At 58.9% G+C, this 19920-nt stretch overlaps 1 protein-coding gene across 1 annotated transcript; it reads right to left on the bottom strand.

Moving 5' to 3' along the window:
- Positions 1-1274: 1274 nt before the first annotated feature.
- Positions 1275-19646, bottom strand: LOC143173254 (adenylate cyclase type 10-like). The gene is given in 26 exon segments (XM_076363467.1): positions 1275-1519; positions 2200-2378; positions 2537-2644; positions 3038-3246; positions 4035-4373; positions 5057-5311; positions 6301-6417; positions 7277-7413; positions 8053-8336; positions 8773-8859; positions 9408-9600; positions 10318-10471; positions 11942-11994; positions 12857-13046; positions 13350-13426; positions 14075-14196; positions 14311-14502; positions 15072-15160; positions 15478-15571; positions 16008-16213; positions 16977-17120; positions 17750-17788; positions 18653-18757; positions 19027-19183; positions 19185-19301; positions 19494-19646. Coding segments are annotated over 26 exon segments (3978 nt in total). The 3' UTR covers positions 1275-1341.
- Between the last annotated feature and the right edge of the window lie 274 nt (positions 19647-19920).

Below are 19920 nucleotides of genomic sequence, written 5' to 3'. Positions count from 1 at the left end.
TTTCCACCAAGCCTTTATGTTACTCTCAGGCGTTTGCAGGTGTCCGTTTGCAATATATATACCATTGTGAAAGGACGGAAAAGATGGTGGAGTTTGCAAGGAGCTAGTCTGAGGCCAGCAGTGCACGCCAGTGCCGGTGAAAACCTGCACCGTTCAAACAGCCAGCTGGACATCTATTTCCATACTCTGTAAGACAGAAACGTAAGGAGGAAGGCAGTTGTTTGCGGCACAGCCACAGCCTTCCTAGCTGAAGGCATAACTGGCCACTGTAGTAGATGCCACGCATACTGACGGTCCCCGCTGGCAGCAGGGAGGCCGTTACCTGCAGCCAGAGGGACCCCAGTCCTGCTTAACACCTGTGTGACGAAATGGAAGCTTCTGGGCCAGAAGGCGTGGCACAGCTGTAAGCTCAGCATGCCCGATGTTTCTGTGGTGGCCGTGGAACTTCTGTGCTAAGGAGGGTGCCAGAGGAAAATCTGCATATGCAGAGCTCCTGCAGGCAACTGGAAGCTCCTTGAATGAAGCCCCTGCCATCCTGCCGTTCCCGAACCGAGCTGCAATTCGCCAGTAAGCTCCTGCCCATCTCAGTGAGCACAGCGGTAGCTATGCCCGCAATTTTGAGGTCTGCCACAAACCTACAGGTGCCTCAGTGCGAAGCGCAGAAGGTAACCTCCGGATGCAAACCCTTCTCATGCCCAAGCCCTTGGTAGGCAGCCAGAGGGGACGAGCCTGAGGAATTCTGCCACTAGAAGGAGTGCTGCCAGCTGGCCGGGAGGGAGGAGCGGATGTATGACCTGCCTGCGTGCTGTGTCCCCACATTGTTCCCCAGTGTCTGCGGCGCTGCTTATACACCGTAATTGTAGAGTTTTGCTGCAGACGCTGACTTGGGGGCAATGCTAGGCAGAAGGGCGTGTTGTTTCCAGTCCCCCGACGGGTTCAGACAAGGCAAAACCTTTGGCGATAGCTGTCCCAAGTCCCCTCGGCGTCTGGGGCTTTTCCTGTCACCCCCTGCCTTTTTATACAGGTTTCTCCTCCCCTTTAGCTGGGGAAAGATAGGGAGCAGCAGTCGCTGGCTGACCGTACGTGGGTGGTGAGGAACAAGAGCAACAGAGAGGGCTTCTGGTTTTAACGTGACCTAAAATCAGAAGCGTCTTCAATCACGAGTCCGCACCGGGACCTGCAAGAGAGCTGTAGCCATCACTGCTGGAGCAACAGTAGCCCTCCACAGCAACGAAAGACAGCGTCTCTTTCCGTGCCTCAGAAAGAAAGGCCCAACAACAAAGGTCATCATGGAGGAGATGTGTAATTAGCTGACTTCAGCTCCACCCTTCTGGTTTAAGTCTATCTGTGGCGGGAGTCTGCTGCCCGATAGGAGTCTGCCGCCCTGTCCGTGTTGGCCTTCATGCGCGCTGCCAGGCGGGAGAACGTCCGTCCGCTGGAAGTGCCCTCCAGGCTGAAGAGGTGCTCCAGTAAGGAAAGGCAGCAGCTCTGCCGCAGCAGCCAGGCTAGCCTCTTCCTCCTGCCACACAAGAGAAACTGCTGGGCCCAGAGGCTCTAGCTGTACAGTGCTAAATCGGACAGGGCCGGGGGAAAGCAGGGCGGCGGACAAGCCAGTTACACCTCCTCGGAGGAAAGGGAGCTGATGGAGAGAGGGCTGCCAGAGCGGAAGGGGGCAAAGAAGTGCTGCCGGGGGAAGCTGACCGCTCGAGAGGGCACGTTGGCACTACAGCGCCGGGGGGGGGGGCAAGCAAAGCCGGGAACCAGCAGGAAAAGGGGTATCGGCCCCTGAGCTTCCTGATTCTCACACCTCACCTCCACCTACTGCTCCTTCCCCATGTCCCGGTCCTGCCTCCAGACCCCTGCCCCTCTTCAGCCTCTACTCCCTCTTTACAGCGCTCTCTTCCCAGTCACCACCAACCCCCTGCCGCAGCCAACACGTGTCAGCAGCCACATCCCCGGCTGCAAGCTGCTTTTTACCAAAAGGCGTGCTTTGTTCCCATGACTGCGCAGGGAGGGGAGGGAGCGTGGGGCTCTGTCGTTGCCTGTTTTACCCGCACATCGGTCCTTAACGCCTCGGTCCTGCTAAGGCCTATGTGTCAGGTTAGGTGTGGCCTCAAGTCTAGGCAGGTCTGGGCCCAGATGCCTGGGACCAGGTAGGAAATGGCTCTTCCTTCCCGGGTTCTCAGTTCTGCTTCTTACCGGGCCTCCTGCGGAAGGGAGGATGCTCTTCTGGCAACATAAGCGGCACACTGAAACTTTTCCAGCTGCGGCTTGACAAAGGCTCCAACGGAGGTCCGGGGAAACTGCCTTTTGAGCAGGCTCAGCGCCTTCCTGATCATTTTCTTTGCCAGCTTCAGGCGTCCCATGTGACAGCAGACCTGCACAGGAAAAGGGAATCATCCCGATATGGAGTAGTTGCCCAAGAGACTGCAGGAATCTGCCAGTGGCTGGAGATGCCAGGGATATCCACTGCAACTGGGGAAGGCATCCAGCTGCGTCCCCCAGGCGGTCCCTCCAGACCTCCCCGTCTCTTTACCTCCCCTTTGAGGCTGAAGAAGGTGGCCTCTTCAAAGCGGGCTATCACATTCACTTTCTTCTCTACCGAGCTCCTCAGGACCTCCGCTTCGTTCAGCTTCATGAGGGCCTTTGCGCAAGCACACAGAGAGCAGGTGAGCGTGGGTGCAGAGCCCATGGCCAGCCTTGTCCTCCCCCGTTGCCTCTGGCATCTGTCTTAAGAGAGCCTGCTTCTCTCCCTGGTGATGCCCGCTCAAACACAGTCACCCTGGCTCAGAGCACAGGCACCAGTGATCCTTCAGACCGCCTCCCTGCTAATGCTCCTCGTGCTAAGGGCACAGTGCCCTGTGTCTCTTGCCGCAGAAGAGGCAAACCGGAGGAAGAAGTCAGGGTCTGACCCAGCATTTCCCTTCCAAGGCCCCGCGAAGGCATGCCCTCTTGCAACGGGGAAGTTGTCCTGCCCAGAGCCAGGCGACTGAGAGGACTCCGTGCACAGTGGGTCCTGGCAAGCAGGGCAACTCACCATGTAGCTGTTGGAGACATGCAGGTAGGCAGCCGCGCACTCCAGAAGGTAGTAAAAGGCTCTGGCAGCATCGCCCATTGCCATGTAGTGGCGAGCCAAAGGCACAAGCACCGATTCCACGATGGCTTTGCATTCACATGTGCCGTTGTGCTTCCCGTCGGTCTTGCTGGGCAGCTCAGTTGTCTCTTCGCTCTTTGCCAGAAACCGCCCTGCCACACTAGTCAGAGGACAGTTCCCAGGGGAAGAAGAGAGCACAGAATACACGGGCATCACCTATACCGGTCCTTCTCCCCACAGAGACGGCATCAAAAGCCCTTTGTTCAAAGCAGAGCACGAGGCCACGGGCAGGCAGGACTCATACAGGTGCTTTGTAGGTAGGGAGAAAAAGACAAGCTGGGCTTTCTGTCACCTCCCACAGGCAAAGCACTCGAGTCCCTGGGGCGGCGTCTCCCCTGCAGAGTTTGCAGCGCTACTCTGGAGGAACTGCAAAGCAAGGGCTGCTCCAGTGGAGGGTGACGATCACTCTGAGCCCACGGGCTTCCTCAAGCACTCTCTCATCGCCGTGGCCATCTCCTCCCAGCTCCCACCGCACAGAAAGCCTCTCCCCTAAGCTAGAGTCACAACCGGCAGCCAAATGCTGCCGCTTCCTTTGTCTCCTCTGGAGACCCTGAGCTCACTGGCTTCAAAAATAATCAAAACCTTGTCTGCTCACCCAAAATCCTCCTCCCTGAAAGCCTGCTGCTGCTGCAGAGCATCTGCAGCATCTGGAAAGAAAACAGGGGGTTAGACACCTCCTCGCGTACCCCGGGGGTAAGAGCTGCTCTTCCCAGCGGGCTTGCAAGGATCCTTGCAAGGGTCCCAACAGACTGAGGAAAGTCTGCAGTGGTCGTCCTCACCTCCTGGGCTCATCCCTAGCAGATCTACTCCCACCCGATCCCCAGCACACACCCCTGGCCTCCAGGAGGGCCCGGGCTGCAGAGCATGGTACACAGCATACCCTCAGTGCCGTGGGTCCTAGCCCTCTTCAGCTGTTCTCCTGCAAGCACCAAGGCCTCCCAGCTGCGGGAGTCGCCCTGGGCAGCAGGGCCATGAGGGCTCCCTCCGTCCTGGGTGCTGGTGACGGCGAAGCGGTGGAAGGCAACAAAGTCCCCTTGGCTGCAGCTCTTGCATTTGTGCGCGTGCTGCTCCAGGAAGGCGGCACACTTGCAGTGCAAGGCGACCCGCTGTCTCTCGGGCCACAGCTCATAGGCAGCCTCTCGCAGCAGCAGGACACAGAAGGCCAGGACGCCAGACTGCTGCTCCACAGTCGTCTTGCTCAGAGAGGGCCTCTCCACACCTGCAAGGCAAAGGGCCTTTGCGGCAGCCCGAGCTGGGGCCAGGGCTCAGGGCCGTCCCAGCCGGGGTATGAAAGTCATGCACATCCTCGGCAGAGAACCAGCGCTGCTGCACACCGAGCCTTGCAGCACGGGGAGAAAGGGCCCGCTCGCCTTGCTGACGCTAGCACAGCCCTGGGGACACAGTGCTCAGCTGCACTCCAGGCAGGAGCTGGGGATGTTGCCGCCAGCCGAAGCAAGCCCCGGCCAGCGCTTTCTCCCCGCTCTTGGCAAGGCGGTTCCCAGCCTCCTGAGCTTCCCGCCCTGGGCCACAGGGGAATCAAAGCCGAGTAAAAGCCTGTCAAAGGCCCCGGGGCACTCTGGAGGGCATCTTTGATCTGGACGCTGCAGGCGGCTGGGAGAGGATGTCAGGGATTCCACAAGCCCTCCCATGCCTGCGCTGTGAGCAGTGCTTGGAGGCAGGGGAGCAGAGGCACTTGGGACGGCTGGTGCGGACTTCCCTCCGGTGCAAAGCTAGTGTGCTTTGAGATTGACTTGTAAGATCTTTGAACAACCCATCCCGAACAGCCATGCCTGCCTGAGCTCCACCCACCCATCACTGGCGGGGGGAAGCGCACCATGCCCTGGGGAGCCCCGCCGGGACACAGCTGGGAGCTCCCTTGTCCGCCTTACTGCTACCACTTACCGCGCTCTGCCCGCAGAGAGGTGGCTGGCCCCTTGGTAGGATCTTGGACATCTTCTGGCACCTCTGTGCTTTTCAGCCGCTTAAGGATGTTGTCGCTCACCAACGTGTTCAACAAGCAGTTCATCTTGGGCCTGACGCCAGTGGGAAGGATGTGCGACAGCAGCTGGGTGGTAAACACTGGCCCGATGACAGCTGCAAACTTCAAAACCATCTGCTTCAGCGGCTTTATCCGGTCCAGCTGAGCCAGCGCAATCTCTGTCAAAAAGCAGCAACACGTCTCTCTCTTGCCTGTTCCCCATGCTGAGGCTGGAGAGGCTGGGAAGTTTCAACACATGAAACGGGGTCGACTTTGGCCTCCTCTCCTCGGGACTGCACCTGCTGGGCAATCGCAACCCAGGGTAGGCGTCTTCAAAATGGCTCCGCTCCTGTTGGAATCGCAGGCCACAAGGCCTGGGGAAGAGCAAGACGCTCAAACGCACGCTCCTCCACCAAGGGTGAGGAGGGCAGGATCCAGCAGGTACACGCATCCCATGATGCGCCCTACCAGATCTGGAGTAGTGCGCAGAGAGAACAGAGAACTTTCCCCACATCAGAGGGGGACTCAGAGCTCCCCACAACAGTTGTCTTAACTTGGCCAGACGATACTATTCCTTTCTTTTGGTTGTCGTCTTTTTTTTTTGGACAAAACAACTTTTTAGCATGACGCTTCTCCAAGGTTCATACAAATGGCTATGGCTAGAGAGGAGAGACACTCATTGACAGTTCCCCCATCCAGCTCCCCTGGCTACGGGGGAATTTCCGTGGCAATCCACAGAAAAAAACCGGGTTTGGTTTGGATTAAGTGCCCTGAGACCAGCGCTAGCTGGGGAACTTAAAAAGAGAATAGCGAGGTAGAAGCCACGTTCAAAGTCGAGTCAGAGGCAAGTCAAAGATTTTTCCCAGCAAAGGCTTTGCTTCTGTGAGAAAAGGGAGCCATTTTAGTGCTGCACCAGTAAGCTTTTCTCTCCTACCCGCTGTTGGAAAGCAGGCAGCACGCTCACGGCTGGTCCACGCCCAGGAGGGGGAAAGGGCTGCCCGCAACCCCAGGCCTGTTCCTGGTTGGACTGGAGCCACCCTCCCAGCAGAGCCCCCAAGCTGAGAGGGTGACTCTGCAGCACACAGATGCCCAGCCTCCCTCTAGCCGATGCCCCGGGAAGGGGCCCCAGCACAGCCGCGAGCCGGCAGAGCGGCGCTCGGCCCCTCACCTTTCAAGCTGGCGGGCAGCATGGTGTTCTCCAGGTTCACGTCTGGTCTGATGATGCAGACCCTGCCATCATTCCCCGCGCTGGAGCTCGAGGTTGCTGCGAGGGCTGAAGCCTCGACTGCAGAAGCTGGGTGGAGCAGGAGAGCACGAATAAGGCAATTTGCAAAGTGACTTGCAGCTTGCAAACATTTCAAACTTCACCTGAGATGGGACAAGTCCCACCTTACACGGGCCAGTGTGGGCGCGCTGACCTGCCTGCGCTGAACGTGGGTCATTAAGCAGAGCAAAACAGTTTCCTTGCACAGCCCTCCCAAAGATGTTCTGCCTTCAGACCAGCTTTCCCAAACAGTCCCTCAGTCAAAGCTTCCAGACTTCCCAGGGGGCGACTGAACGCCCTGGGACAGAAAGCAGCAGCATTGCTGCCTTCAACAGCGCTACGTCCGCAGCCAGGGAAATTGCCGGTGGTCATGCAAAACGGAGCGTCAGTCCTGGCTGTTCCCAAGGCCACGGCACTCTGGCTGGCATTGCTCTCTCGGTGGCATTACCACCGTTTTCTTCCGTTACCAGCACCCTTGTGGGGATTTATGGTTTTGGATTCAAGTTTCCCGGGCCTGTCCCTCACCCCAAGCTGGGGTTTGTTCTCAAGCGAGCTGGCGTTTGGGCAAGGTAAATTACGTGCCCATTAGAATGCCTAAGGAACACCAGAAACACATGTGCTCCGGAACAATTTCCCCTCTGGTTTAGCCCCCCAACCCCCGCCCCAAGAATTTAGGCCCCTCCAAGCCACCAGAACTCGCTAGCCCCTGCTTTGGCTGTCCCAACAGCGAGGCACACAGGAGCCCACAACCTCCGCCAGACCAACTTCTGCACTGCTGCAAGATCTGACTCTGCCCAGATCCATGGGGGAACGACAGGGCAAGACTGTGCTGCAGACAACGCGCCACAGCGACTCTCTAGTCAGCAGCAAAGGTGCTTACTGATCAGGTTCTCCCAGTTGTCCTCTGCTTTTTCACCCCGCCTCCGGTTGCGGAACAAGAGCATGTCGTTGCAACAAAGGCAGCGCAGCAGCTCCTCGCAGTAATAGGGGACCCCCAAGCTTCTTTGGATCAGGAACCTGGACAGGAGCAGACCCGGCAGTGACCCCCACAAGGAAAGTAAGGTGAAACACAGTTCAGGTGGGCGGCGAGTAACTCGGGCATAGCAGGGTAGCCAGCATCTTCGTCACAGCTACACCTCACTTTTGAAAGGGACGGTCCTCCCGCTGGCTTGAGCTTTTGGGCCCCCCTGAACCCCCAGCCTTCACGGAAGTCCATCGGAAAAGAATTGCGGACAATGCCCAAAGCACAGAGCAGCAAGCCCTGCCTTTCCTCTCCTCGGGAGCCTAGATCCTCTCTGGCAGCAGGGCAGACCTCTTGCCCCGGGGAATCTCCCCCACAGCCTGGCCACCTAGACCAAGGCCTTTTCACACCCCAGCCACGCTTGGGCTTGGGACTCTTCCTCCCTTCCTCCCTTCCTCCCTTCCTCCCTGTGCAACAGCGAAGGGCTGACACCTCCCACGCTCTGTGCCGAGGGAGTTGCCCACTCTCGGCTCCCACCTGCCAGGGCGAGGCATAAAAAGCAACCCGCGCCCAGTACTTGCTAGAGGCACTGATGCTTCTAGCGGCCCTGCGCTCCCTTTCCTGGGGAGGTGAGTCCCTTCCATGGTCTGCATAGGTTCAAGCCCTCAGGAAGAGCTCCCCTGCTTCGAACTTACCTCGCTAGATCCCTGGAGATGCTGACCACTCCAAGGCCCTGGCAGACTTTCTGCACCATGGCTGAAGGTTTCAGCTCGTCCAGGTGAAGACAGGTGATCTGCTGGGATGTTGTGTTCTCTGCTGCGGCTTTGCAAAAGCTCTCTGTTCGCGCGTAGCCTGGAGCTAAGCTCATGACCGTGAAGAGGGAGACGTCTTGGAGCAGGGGTGACATGATACTCCAGGAGGCAGGGTCGATGAAATGGGCATTGTCGATGACAAATATGCCAAATTCTGCTCCAATGGCCTGAAAAAAAGCAGGGTGTTCTGAGGGCAGTCCGGTGGATTCTCAAGTGTCTTCCGGGGAGGAGATTTAGCCTCTGTCTCTTGAGAGGATGCTCTGATGTCTCTCCCCAACCACTTCCCTGCTCAGAAGCTTACTGACTCTTAATTTCTTGGAGACTTTAAGGTCACACCTAACATCACTTGCCCTGCAGAAGGAGGGAGCTTGGGCAAGGGAATGCAGAAGACATCGTTCCTCCTCCAGGGCACACCTTGCGGGAGGAAAGTTATTGGGTGTGCTTGTGGGGCTGCGGGGAGGAGGTGGGGGGTTTCTCAGGCCCTGAATGGCGATAACCCAGATGCCTGGTCCTCTCACCCGCTCACACGCTGTGGTGCAGAGCCCACAGCCGGCAGGGTTGTTTTCCTTCTCTGACCCAGGAGGAAGGAGGAGAAATGCTCACCTTCTCTAGCACTTTTGCCCAAGTCGAGTGCAATTCCGTTTTCCTTTGACTTTCAGGCATCTCGCGAACCTTGTCCGAAACGGGAAACTGGCCAGAAAAGGAGTCAGGGAGAAAGATCACTCCGGGGCTAGGGCACACCTACCCACCGAGCAAGACCACAGAGCAAACCGCCTCTGCTGGCCTCAGCACCTTCCCTCTCCCCAACACAGGCGCAAGGAGCCACAGGGGGGACTTCACCTGGAGCCTAAAGCGAAGGCCCTCTGCTGAGGGTCTCTGGCAGAGCTGGGGCTTGGGGGTGGGCTGAAGAGCTGGCTCTCTGGCTGTGGGAATCTTGGGCTGACTGGAGCAGAGCACTCACACAGCAGTGACCTCAGCACGAGGTCAGCACCAGCCTCTCTCCAATGCCACTTCCAGGGTGCCGAACAAGGCACCGGGCACTGCCAGGTGCAGCACGGGACATGATCTCACCACAGTCAGGGAGCCCCCCGGGCCCAGGAATGGGAAACGTGTGCTAGGACCCTTGCGATTCCCACCCCTGAGCTAAGGCACTCCCAGCAGCGTGCCCACCCGATGCCAGACCCAGAAAAGCTCGTGAGAAGGCCTTCTCCAGGGCCAGAGAGGCCTCTCGCGCTCACCTTGACAAGGAAAACGTCATTGAGGAGGCAATAGCTGCTCTCTTCGATTGTCCCTCGGAGCTTTGTCTGCAGCATGCACTGCCTGTCACTGCACAGTTCACAGTCCTGGAGGCCCAGGGCCCTGGCCGTCAGCGTACGGATGGCAGAGAAGGACTGCCTCACGTTGACCTCTAGCAGTTCCATGGCAACTACCCTGCCGTGCAAAAGCAAAAGGGACTGAGATCCCCAACAGCCCAAGCCTTCTAAGACAAAAGGGGTGGAGATGCCCTTGGGGGGAGCTCTTCAGCCACCCATCTCAAAGTGCTTCCCAGAGAAGGCCAAGCTTTTCACTCCTCCTACGAGAAAGGGCACAGAGGGGCACTTGCTGCCAAGCCACTGGGAGAGCCAGGTCCAGGCCCTGTGTCTCCGCAGCGCCAGCCCAGGTCTCGTTACGTGCCCCCTGCAGAGGAACTCACGGGGCTAAGAGGCAAGGATGGAGCAAGCGGTGAGTTTGCCTTTGGGCTCCAGACCTTAGCAGTCTGCCTCCCAGACCACGGGAAGGCTTTTCTGCCCCAGTGCTCCTTCTGGGAAACACGCAGAGGGCAAGCAGGGCTTCTGAGACAGGCCGCCCTGCTGTCTGTTGGGTCTGGAGTCAGATGAAAAGCACTGAGCTTGAGCTCTTTCCTTCTGTCTGTGCCTGGCCCAGAGGTGAAGGAGGAAAGGCCATGGCTCAAGAAGCCACCTCCAACTCCCCAAAGAGGCAGAGGCGGGAGCAGAGCACGCAGGAGCTCCTAGCGAGTGTCTCCAGGAGGCTTTTTCGGGAGGCTGCAGCCCAAGGGCCAGGCGCACTGGCAGAGGGGCTGGAGTGTTCCATGGCTGCCAGGGGACGGGCAGGGGCAGTGTCCCAAAGCTGCAGGTCAAAAACCTGTACCTGTGGCCAGCAGCCTGGCCTAAATAGGCCAGTTCAGTAAGTAAGTGGCTCTTTCCGGAGCCCATCGGGCCCTCAAATGCCAGGATGTGCCTTTCTCCTAAAGCCTTATAGGCTTTCAAGCAGCTGACAAAGAGGTCAATCTCCTTCTCCCGACCTGGGAAGACAAACAAGAAAACGAGCTGCTGGCGCGTGCTGAAAAGCAAAGAGCCGTCCCTTTTGCTGGCACCCTCCACCACAGCTTCCCTCCCCGCCACTACATCCGCCAGCCTGCCTGCACCCAGGCCTCCTTCCCGCCCGCTCATCCCAGCTTTTGCACCTCTGCCTTCCTCAGAGCAGTAGTGGGCCCGCCTGCCCCACCGCGCGGCTCCCATGCCCTCTTCCCTGCCCCGCACCCCTCCCCTCCCACAGGCACAGAGATTCAGCCGGCCCCATGCAACTCCCCACAGTGATCCAGCACAAGACTGGAAGGGATGATTTGAGTCGCTGCAGGCAGCTATGTCCCAAAGAGGCTCAAAGCATCTCCTTGCTGTACCACGAGCCACAGAGCGCTTCCCGGGAGTTAAGGCAGCGTCTTCAGGCCTGTACTGGTTTTGGCTGGGCTAGAGTTAATGTTCTTCAGGAATAGCTCGTATGGTGTTGTGTTTTGGATTTGCGACCAAACATTGGTGTCGATAACACAACGATGTTTTAGTTATTGCTGAAGAATGCTTGCACGGCGTCCAGGCCTTTTCCATTTCTCACGCCGCCCCGCCAGCGAGCAGGCTGGGGGTGCACAAGAAGCTGAGAGGGGGCACAGCTGCGCCAGCTGACCCCAACTGACCACAGGCCTATTGCCATACCATATGATGCTGTGCTCAGCAAGGAAAGCTGGGGGAAAAAAGGAGGAAGGGGGGACATTCGGAGTTATGGCGCTTGTCTTCCCAAGTCACCATTACATATGATGAAGCCCTGCTTTCCTGGGAATGGCTAGACACCTGCCTGCCGATGGGAAGCAGTGAACGAGTGCCCGATTCTGCCTTGCGCACGTGCGCAGCTTTTGCTTTACCTGTTAAGCTGCCTGTATCTCAGCCCACCAGTGTTCTCACTTTTACCCTTCCGATTCTCTTCCCCATCCCACTGTGGGGAGCGAGCGGCTCTGTGGGGCTGAGCTGCCTACCAGGCCTAACCCATAACAAGGCCCAAAGCATCCGGCAAGACACCGAGTGATTAAAGGCATCCCGTGTGTCCTGGCATTTCCATATCTACACCCAGATGCTGCCAAGAAAGGAACGCTGAGGATTACCAGGGGGAGAACCTACCACCCAAACTCTCTGTCAGTCTGGCAGAAGGAAATCTCTTTCCTGATCCCAAAGACAGGGATCAGTTTAGCCCCCAGGGGGTGAGCAGCTCCATAGCTGAAAGGAACCTTCCTACCAGGTCTGGAGCACGGCAGGGAGCACCAGGCGCCTCACCCTGCTTTCCACCCCAAAGATATCAGCCAAGTAGTGACCAAGACAGGCGGCACTTCCTTAGGGCCGCTGCAGGCAACACCGTCCCTGGCAAAAGCTTCTCCCTTCCCAGCGTGGCACTAAAAGTTACCAAGGGGAAGAAACGGCTTCAGAAGAGCAAGGCGTTCTCCACCTACCCAGCAATGGGACGTACTCGGACCTCTTCTTGGTAAGAGCCATGCCAAATATGCTAGAAACAGGGGAACAGAAAACACAAGTCAATTAGCTGGTGAGAAGCCAAGGGACGTAGAGAAGCAGCCTGGCAGGGAGGGGCAGGACGTGCTGCTCCTCGGGTACCTGCTTTTCTTTCGAGCAGCGTGTTAGCCCCTGCACGCTCCCCTAGCCAACGTTCGAGCTGCACGCTAGGACAGCTGCAAGCATAAAGAAGCCCAATGGCCACGGCGCGGCAGGAGAACGTATCGAGAGTCCATCACCAGAGGCCATACCCAGAGAAATCGGAGACACGCGAGAGAAGCCAGGGTGTGCTGTTGGCTAGCAGACATTTACCACGTTGGCCAAGAAAAACAAGTGCCTTGGAAAGGAGGACTTGTGTCACTGAACGGGTTGGGATGCCAAGCACCTGGCACCTTTGGCTCAAGTCTTCCCGTAGTTTCAAAGAGACGGCAATGTTAACATTCAAACCCTCATCCAAAGAGGGGGTCAACTCCTGGCCCGGGGGAAGAGCTGAGATTTCAGCAGGAAGACATGAGGAAGAGTGTCCCGATGGTCCACGTTTCCCCATGGGAACCGGACTGGCCCAAAGCTTCCTGCTCAGAAGCAGCTGGGACAAAAACCTCCTTGGGTCAGCGTTACCAGGGCATGGGCTGGAGCAAGCACAGCACGGAAAGCACAGTCGAAAGCCATTTGGACAGAGCCAGCAGGAGACAGCAGGGGAGAAAGGCAAAAAGCCTCCCACGCGAGGGCTTCCGACCCTCTCAGCCACAGGGAAGGGAGACCAGCTTGGTCTCTCTCTGCAGAACTCCTCTTTGCTGGCCAAGGCTGCACCCTCGGTGCCACCGTCCCCTCATCCAGCCCTCTCAGAGGACACTCACCTCTCCTCGGGGATCCCCACATATTGGTAGACAGTGCCAGGATGCCTAAGGCCTTTCATCTCTCTCGCCGGCAGCTCCCTGAAGTAGTAAGGGGGCAGCCGAGAGGTGGCGTAGGTCACTGCATCACAGGACACCAGCCCGGGGTAGTGCACCATCATCCGGGCTGCCAAATTCACCTTCTGGCCAATGACTGCCAGGGAGAGAAAGAGAGAGCACGCATTGATGTGCCGGTGCCACCAGCCCCACGGCACCCTTCCAGGCCAATGGCTGCCTCACCTCCGGCACAGGCCAACCCCACGGCGGGGTCAGGAGAACTCAGGGGAACAACCGGCCACGGAGCCCATTCTCCCGCCCCAGGCCAGGACCAGAGCTGCCTGGGCCGTTCCTGACGGGCTGCTGGGCAAGCCCTCTCCCAGCCCACCTTCCTCTTCCAGACTGCTATGCTTAAGCAGGCCCACGACAGCCTCCCGCACCTCAGACACACGCCTCGTACCTGTGTATTCATATCTCACAGGGTGGCCAGTGAGTCCGCAGAACACCGTCCCGCTGGTAACTGCAACAGACACTGCCCTGGCACACGGGGAAAGAGTGCGGCTTCAGCAGCGCCCCTTCATGAAGCCCGCCCGGCTTCATCCCTTCCCGCACCTCCCCTCGGCGCTAGCCTGGGCCACCTGCCATCCTGCCCTGCCAGCACGGGTCTCGGGGACTTGGAGAGCTCAGGGGCGCAACATACCCGGGTTGCAAGGGACAACGGACAGGGGTAGAGCGCATGCAGCAAGTTTTGGACACTTCCCCTGAGGCCACATTCCCTGAGCTGCGACCTGCAGAAGGCCACAGCCCTCTCGTGAGCAAAGAGGGAGGGAGGGAGGAAGGCGCCCCCACGATGGCACCGCCTGCCATGACAGCATCTTGAGATCAGGTGGCTGGGCCCCATCCCTGGTCATGGGCCAGTCGCCCAGAAGGGCCTGCCTCTGACACCAAGGAGCCTCTCGCCCTTGCGAGGGCTCGTTCCAGCGCGGTGGCTAGCAGGGTGTGCTCGGAGGGACTCGGCCTGGCTGCCGTGGGCTAAGCCCAGGGGTCACCTGCCACCTCTCAGGGCACTGCCTCCTTCCTGCCAGGGACAAGGGAGGGCAAGCTGGAAGGCACGTCTCTTTCTGGTAAGCCCCCTTGCGCCGTCCCAGCCAGCATGCACCCCCCTCACCCCCGCCACACACTCACTCTCTTTCCCCGAGCATTGTGGAGCACGAGTTGAAGATCTGAATAGCACTCTGCAAGGCGTGAAGGCTCTCGTAGGGCAGCTTTTCTCCAGCGAGTCCAAACACACAGAGGAACGTGCAGCCCTGCCAAGGACAGATGCAGCACATCTTGCTACAATGCCTAAGAGGGAGTCTCTCCCTCTTGCTCACTGCCCACCCTCTCAGCGTGGGGGGAGGCGATTGCTCCCCCACACTCACTTTATCAAACCGGAGGACTTTGTTGAGTTCGCCCTTGTGAGGACAGAGGATTTCTCGCATCATCCTGCTGGCATTGCGGAGGATCGTGTAGACTTCCACTGTGGTTTTATCCTCAGCCAGCCGCAGCTGGATGAAGAGGCTGGTGACTGGCCGTAGCTCAGAGAAGAGGTCCAGCGGCACGCTGTCATCAAGCTGGAAGACAAGAGCACGACGGCTTCACCAGCCTGCTCTCCTGGGGGCTTACTGCCCACACCAGATACCGAGGGACGGCAGGCGTACTGGCAATAGCAGGTACTACCGGAGGAAGGGATAAATCCTCCTCTCAGTGCAAACGGCCGGCAGGCTGCCCAGCCTGCGGCAGGCAGATGCCGAATCATAACACAAATGACAAAGGAGAGAAAGGTGCTCCGGTAACACCCCATCTTGGGACAGGTATGGGCATGAGGGCCGACCCTCAGGGATGCTCTAGGGACTTCAGTGGAATCTCCCCTTTATGCCACCATCATGTCCGCAGCACCTCCAGCACCATACCCACGGAAAAGACAGAGAGACAGAAGTCCGCCTCCCGCCACCCGTGTCTCTCTGAGGACAACGCACACAATGGTGCAGCACCGGTGCTCCTTGGCTCAGTTTCCCCGCGTTGTTGTCTCAGGGTGCATTTTCTTTTGTTTGTCTGTCTTCGTGAAGACTCCATCTCTGCAATGCACCACTTCTTCTACCCTCCAAAAATGCAGCCCCCAGCAGTGGCGGCCTGGCCGTACCTTCCTGAGAGCAGCTTCTGGTATGTACTGCCTAAGCACCTCCTCCGCATCATAATCATTGGGCAAGAGAAAAGCAGGCCTCATGGCGCCTGAGGAGAGAAAATGCAGCTGGTCGCTGGGAGGATGGGACTACGAGGTGTTGGAAAGCAGGGGCTGGCGCTGGAAACGGGGGAGAAAGAGTCTTCTGCGTTTGCTCATGTTGCCACCTCCAGATGCTCGGGGCAGAGCTGTCCCCTGGAAGGAGGAGGCAGCAGCAGCGACTGCCCCAGCTGAGGCACAGGAGGGCCAAAAGCAGGAGTGCTATCCGAAAGGGGGGAGAGGGCGGAGGTGGTTCCTCTCTGGCCCCTGAAGCAGCCAGGCCCCACCTTTCCGGGCAATCACAGAACAAGGTGAAGTTGGCACCCACCTTCCCCTTCCAAGCCGTGGCTCACTGAGCGTTGTACAAGCTTGCGTAAAGCGTCTTGGCATTCTGACCAAGACATCCAATCCATGCCTGTAACCTGGAGACACACAGAATGAAAGCACTGCCACTGGCCTCCCCAGGAGTCCAGGGGACAGAGCCTGCCCTCCACCGTCACTGCCCAGAAAAGGGCACAACAAGCCCACCTGGCTGGATGGGACACAAGTACTTCCTCAGAAGCACCGGAGCTGGGCAGGTATCACCCAAGCATCCCCCAGCTGTCAACAACAGCTCCATGACCCACAGAGGACATTGCTGGTGGGGCCAAAACCCTTCCAGTGCCTCCCGACCCCTCAAACCAAGCGAGCCCAGCCCACCGTTACCCCCGAGATGGAAGGACAAGAGCTTCAGCTGCCTGCCCGCTTTCACAGCTACAGCTCTCTCCACATTCAGCTCCTCGGCCTTCTGACACCTCCCTCATTCATGCCCAGGTCCGGGCCCTCGGAATCGCTCTAGAGGCCGTCCCATCCACCTACCTTCACAGCTCTTTTGCCTGCAAGACGCTTGGTCCTGAGCCGGTGCTGCTCACAGAGCTCCCAGGAGGTGGCTGAGAGGATAACTTCACCTGCATTCGCAAGCTGTTCAGCCTCACAAACTTCACCCAGGGCCTGGCCGCAGATCAAGAAGTACTGCCGCCTCTTGTCTCCGACAGTCAGGAGGCTCATGGACCCTGCAGAGATCCCTGGTGAGAGACAGAGAGAGAGAGGGAGAAGCAGAACTGACACAGGGAACATTTTGAGCTCTACAGTCCCCAGCATCTCCGCTGGTCAGAAGCTAATCTGAAGCCCAGTGGGGAGACGGGCTTTATGGAAGGGGAGGGCGTCCTCCGTCCTACTCGGGGGGATACTGACACAGGTCCCTGAAACGGGTGTCTAGAAAGAGACAAGCAAAGGTGACATTGACAATGTGTTGAGAGTGCCGGGCATCTTGCCCAGCTGCCTGCCCCAGAAGCCCAGCAAACCAGCGGGCTTGATCACCGCCTGCTCCGTTTACGTGCAGGCAGGTTGGAGCTGTCTGCTTGAGAAAACACAACAGCCTGCCAAAGCCCTTCTCACAGCCGCATGCAAAGCAGTTCCCCTTTGCTCTTTGTGAAAGGCAGGGGAGAATCCAGCAGGGGAAAGGATGCAAAGCCGCCCCCACCTGAAAAAAAGGAAAGGAGAACTACCTCCCGCAGACGTCTGTGCTAAAGCAGGCATTCAAAGACCCTAATACTTGATCTGACACCCGCTCTGCCTTTAAGCTTCCTCTGCATCTGCAAACGCACGCAAAGCCAGCAGTCCTGGTCTCCCATCCCCACTCCGACTACAGCTGGCCCCTTGAATGCTCGCAGGACATGCTTTCCTTTGGCACTAGCCCCAGTAGGGATCCCCGCGTTCCCTGCCCGTGAGAAGCACCCTATGGCACGGGAGAGTGCCACGGATCTGCGCCTGGCACAGCGCCCGTACCTATCTTCAGTTGGACCTTCTGACCCACGTGCGTGTCACGACTCCCACACTTCTTCTGGATCTGCCAGCTACATTGCAGCACCAGGCTGATGGTCTTAGCCAGCTCCTGGGGTCCTGTTCTCCACAGCACCAGCACAGCATCCCCTGGGGAAAGCGAGGGGAAGGTAAAGGCTCTGCTGAGACCTGACTCTCCCCGACCTACGCTCAGTGGCAGGGACAGCAGAAACCGGCCAATGTGCTGAGGAAGATGGGCTTGTGGGAGGGCATGGTCCTCCAGGACGATGGCACCGGGACACCTCTCCTCTCCCGGGCCAGCCACAGCAGCAGCCAGCCGGCAGCGGTGGCACCCCCTGCCCCAAGCGCTCCTCTGCAGCTGCAGCACACCAGGGAATCCTCCCCGCCTCGCAGCCTGGCAGCCCGAGCTCCGCCACCACCAGGGCCTCCCTGCCCCTCACCACCACCCCAACACACACCTTTGGGCTGCGCTTTCTAGGCGGTCTCCTCCTCTCAGCGCTTCTTTGCCCCCACCCCCAGCCCAGGGCCCTACAAGTGGGGGCAGAGTGAGGGGAGCCACAGCCCTTGCCAAAGCCAAACCGCAGGCAGGCCCGGGGGGAAAGAGAAGCCTGGAGAAAGGGCGGGGTGCATGCCTGGCCAGAAAGCTGGCTCAAGGTGCTGCACAGAGCCTCCTGAGAAGGAGAGCAGAGCAAATGGCCGCCACAACAGTTAAATGCTGCAGATGACTAGACGTGGGCATCGTCGTCCTAAGTACGTACCAGCAAACTTCAAGATGTCTCCTCCAAAAATCAGCATCTCTGTGGACAGAGGGAAGGAAAGGAAGAGTCATGTGGACACCTTCTTCCAGAAGCCACGGAGCAAGCCCCTCTGCCCAGAGAGGAGCACTAAGGAGGGAGACTCCGCAACCTCCCTGGGCAACCTGTGCCAGCGCTCAGTCACTCTCACAGTCAAAGCGTTTCCTGACGTACAGAGGGAACCTCCTGTGATTCAGTGCGTGCCCGTGGCGTGGCCTCTGGTCCCGACACTGGGCACCGCTGGAAAGAGCCTGGCTCTGTCCTCTTTGCACCCTCCCTTCAGGTTTTAGGCACATTACTAAGATCCCCCCTGAGCCTTCTCTTCTCTCGGCTAAACGGTCCCAGCTCTCTCAGCCTTTCCTCACAGGAGAGATGCTCCACACCCTTCATCATCCCTGAGGACTCTCTTGCTTTGCTCTACAAGTGCTGCCAAAGGGGTGGCCACAATGTGCTCACGGTCAGCTCGGAAGGGTCAAGATGTGCCCTGTGAAAAGGGGCTCGTGAGGGTCTCGCACACGCACACACACGTCAGTGCCAGCACCCTCAGGTCACTCTCGCGCTGGCACTTGCTGGATGCCCTCAGCCTGCTCTGGGCCCTAACGCATCACTGAGCCGGGTGTTCACGCCAGAGACACAGAGGTGGCTGCTGAGAAAGCGGGTGCCTCCTCAGCCACAGTGGGGAGCAGAAAGGACCTGCGCTGGTCCTGACTCGCCAGGAGACCCTGGCTGCTCTTCCTGTTCCTCCGGGCCACAGAAAGCTCCAGCCCTTCAAAGGAGGCAGGACCAGGCTGCCCAGCAGGTCTGCCTCCACCCTCCATGAGCAGCCTCACGGCCCGATGCCAGACAGTCCTGCAGCATGGCTCTTACCCTCCAAAATGTCACACAGGTAGTAATTGAGGGTTTGCGCCAGCTCATCGGTGCCTCTGTCTGCGCCGCTCCTCTGGATGAATTTCTCCGTCAGAGCAGTGAAACCTGTAACACGGGCACCCAGAAGTCAGGAAATGCCCACGTGGGCCAAAGGACCTGGCAGCCAGTTCCACGCTGCCTGGCCCGAGAGCCTGTAGGTCACACCTTCCCATGCCCCGGCTCAGTGCTGGTGGCAGCTGTGGTTGACCACCCAAGATAACCCATCCCGCTCTCTTTGGGCATCCCAGCAGTGACAAGATGGCCACTCTGCCTGAGGGGCAGGGGCGGGGCTCCAAAGGGCCCGGTGTGTCCCAAAACGGCTCGTGTCACCCCACCTGAAATATCTGCAAAGAGCAACACTCCGTGGACAGTCTGACTGTCGCTCTTGGGGGAGACCTCAGCAAGGAGTCTGGGGAGGAAAACTGCTGCTTTCTCCAGGCCTGAGCGGTGATGTTTCCTCTCCCAGGCAGAAGCCATTGTCAGCGCCCTGTGGCACACGGGGTACCTCAGGAGAAGATGGCCGTGCCCCGCTGGGAGGAGGACGAGGACCTCACCGCACAGTGCGAGTTGCACAGTGAGCCCGGGGCCTCTGTGCGGGACGACTGGCCCTCTGCCCTCACGGGAGTGCTCACAGTCACCCAGCAGTGGCCTCCTCTCTAGCTCATCGCTTACCCGTCAGCTGTCCTCAAGCGACACAGTGACATCCTCCATATGTCATCGCCTGCTGAGCAGCTGCCACCGTGACCCAGGCTCCCTCCTTGACGCTGAGCCACCGACTCAGAGGCGGCCAGCGCCACCCCACTTCTTCGAGGACAGTGCCGAAGGGAGGCTCCTGCAGCGACCTGTTGCTGAATTTCCAGCTGCTTCCCCCGTTCCCAAGGACCAGCTGCCGCCGGCACACACAGCTCTTTGCTACCACTGGTCCTTCCCCTGCAGCTACACAGCCTGTCGCCATCTTCCCAGCAGGCTCGCTCCCTTCTTGCTCCCTTGATCCCTCCCCAAGCCCCCCGCTGCCCCAGCTCAGACAGGGGAGCCCTCCAGCTCTCCCATCCCTCCATCCACACAGTGCCTGTCATGGACGGTGGCCTGCCTCTGGCAGAGACAGCGGCTCCTGAGCTGCCCTCTTCCCTGGGCTGTGCGAGAGCTCCAGCACGTGGAGCCAGGCCTCTCATCCCTGGCGGCAGCCGGGGTTTCCCAATGGAAAGGGAGGCCAGGGCACATACCTAGGC

Source organism: Aptenodytes patagonicus, unplaced genomic scaffold (assembly GCF_965638725.1).
Source record: "Aptenodytes patagonicus unplaced genomic scaffold, bAptPat1.pri.cur scaffold_43, whole genome shotgun sequence".
In the NCBI taxonomy this organism is placed as follows: Eukaryota; Metazoa; Chordata; class Aves; order Sphenisciformes; family Spheniscidae; genus Aptenodytes; species Aptenodytes patagonicus.
Note: the sequence above shows the minus strand (reverse complement) of the source record. Positions and strands in the feature narration are given on the sequence as shown.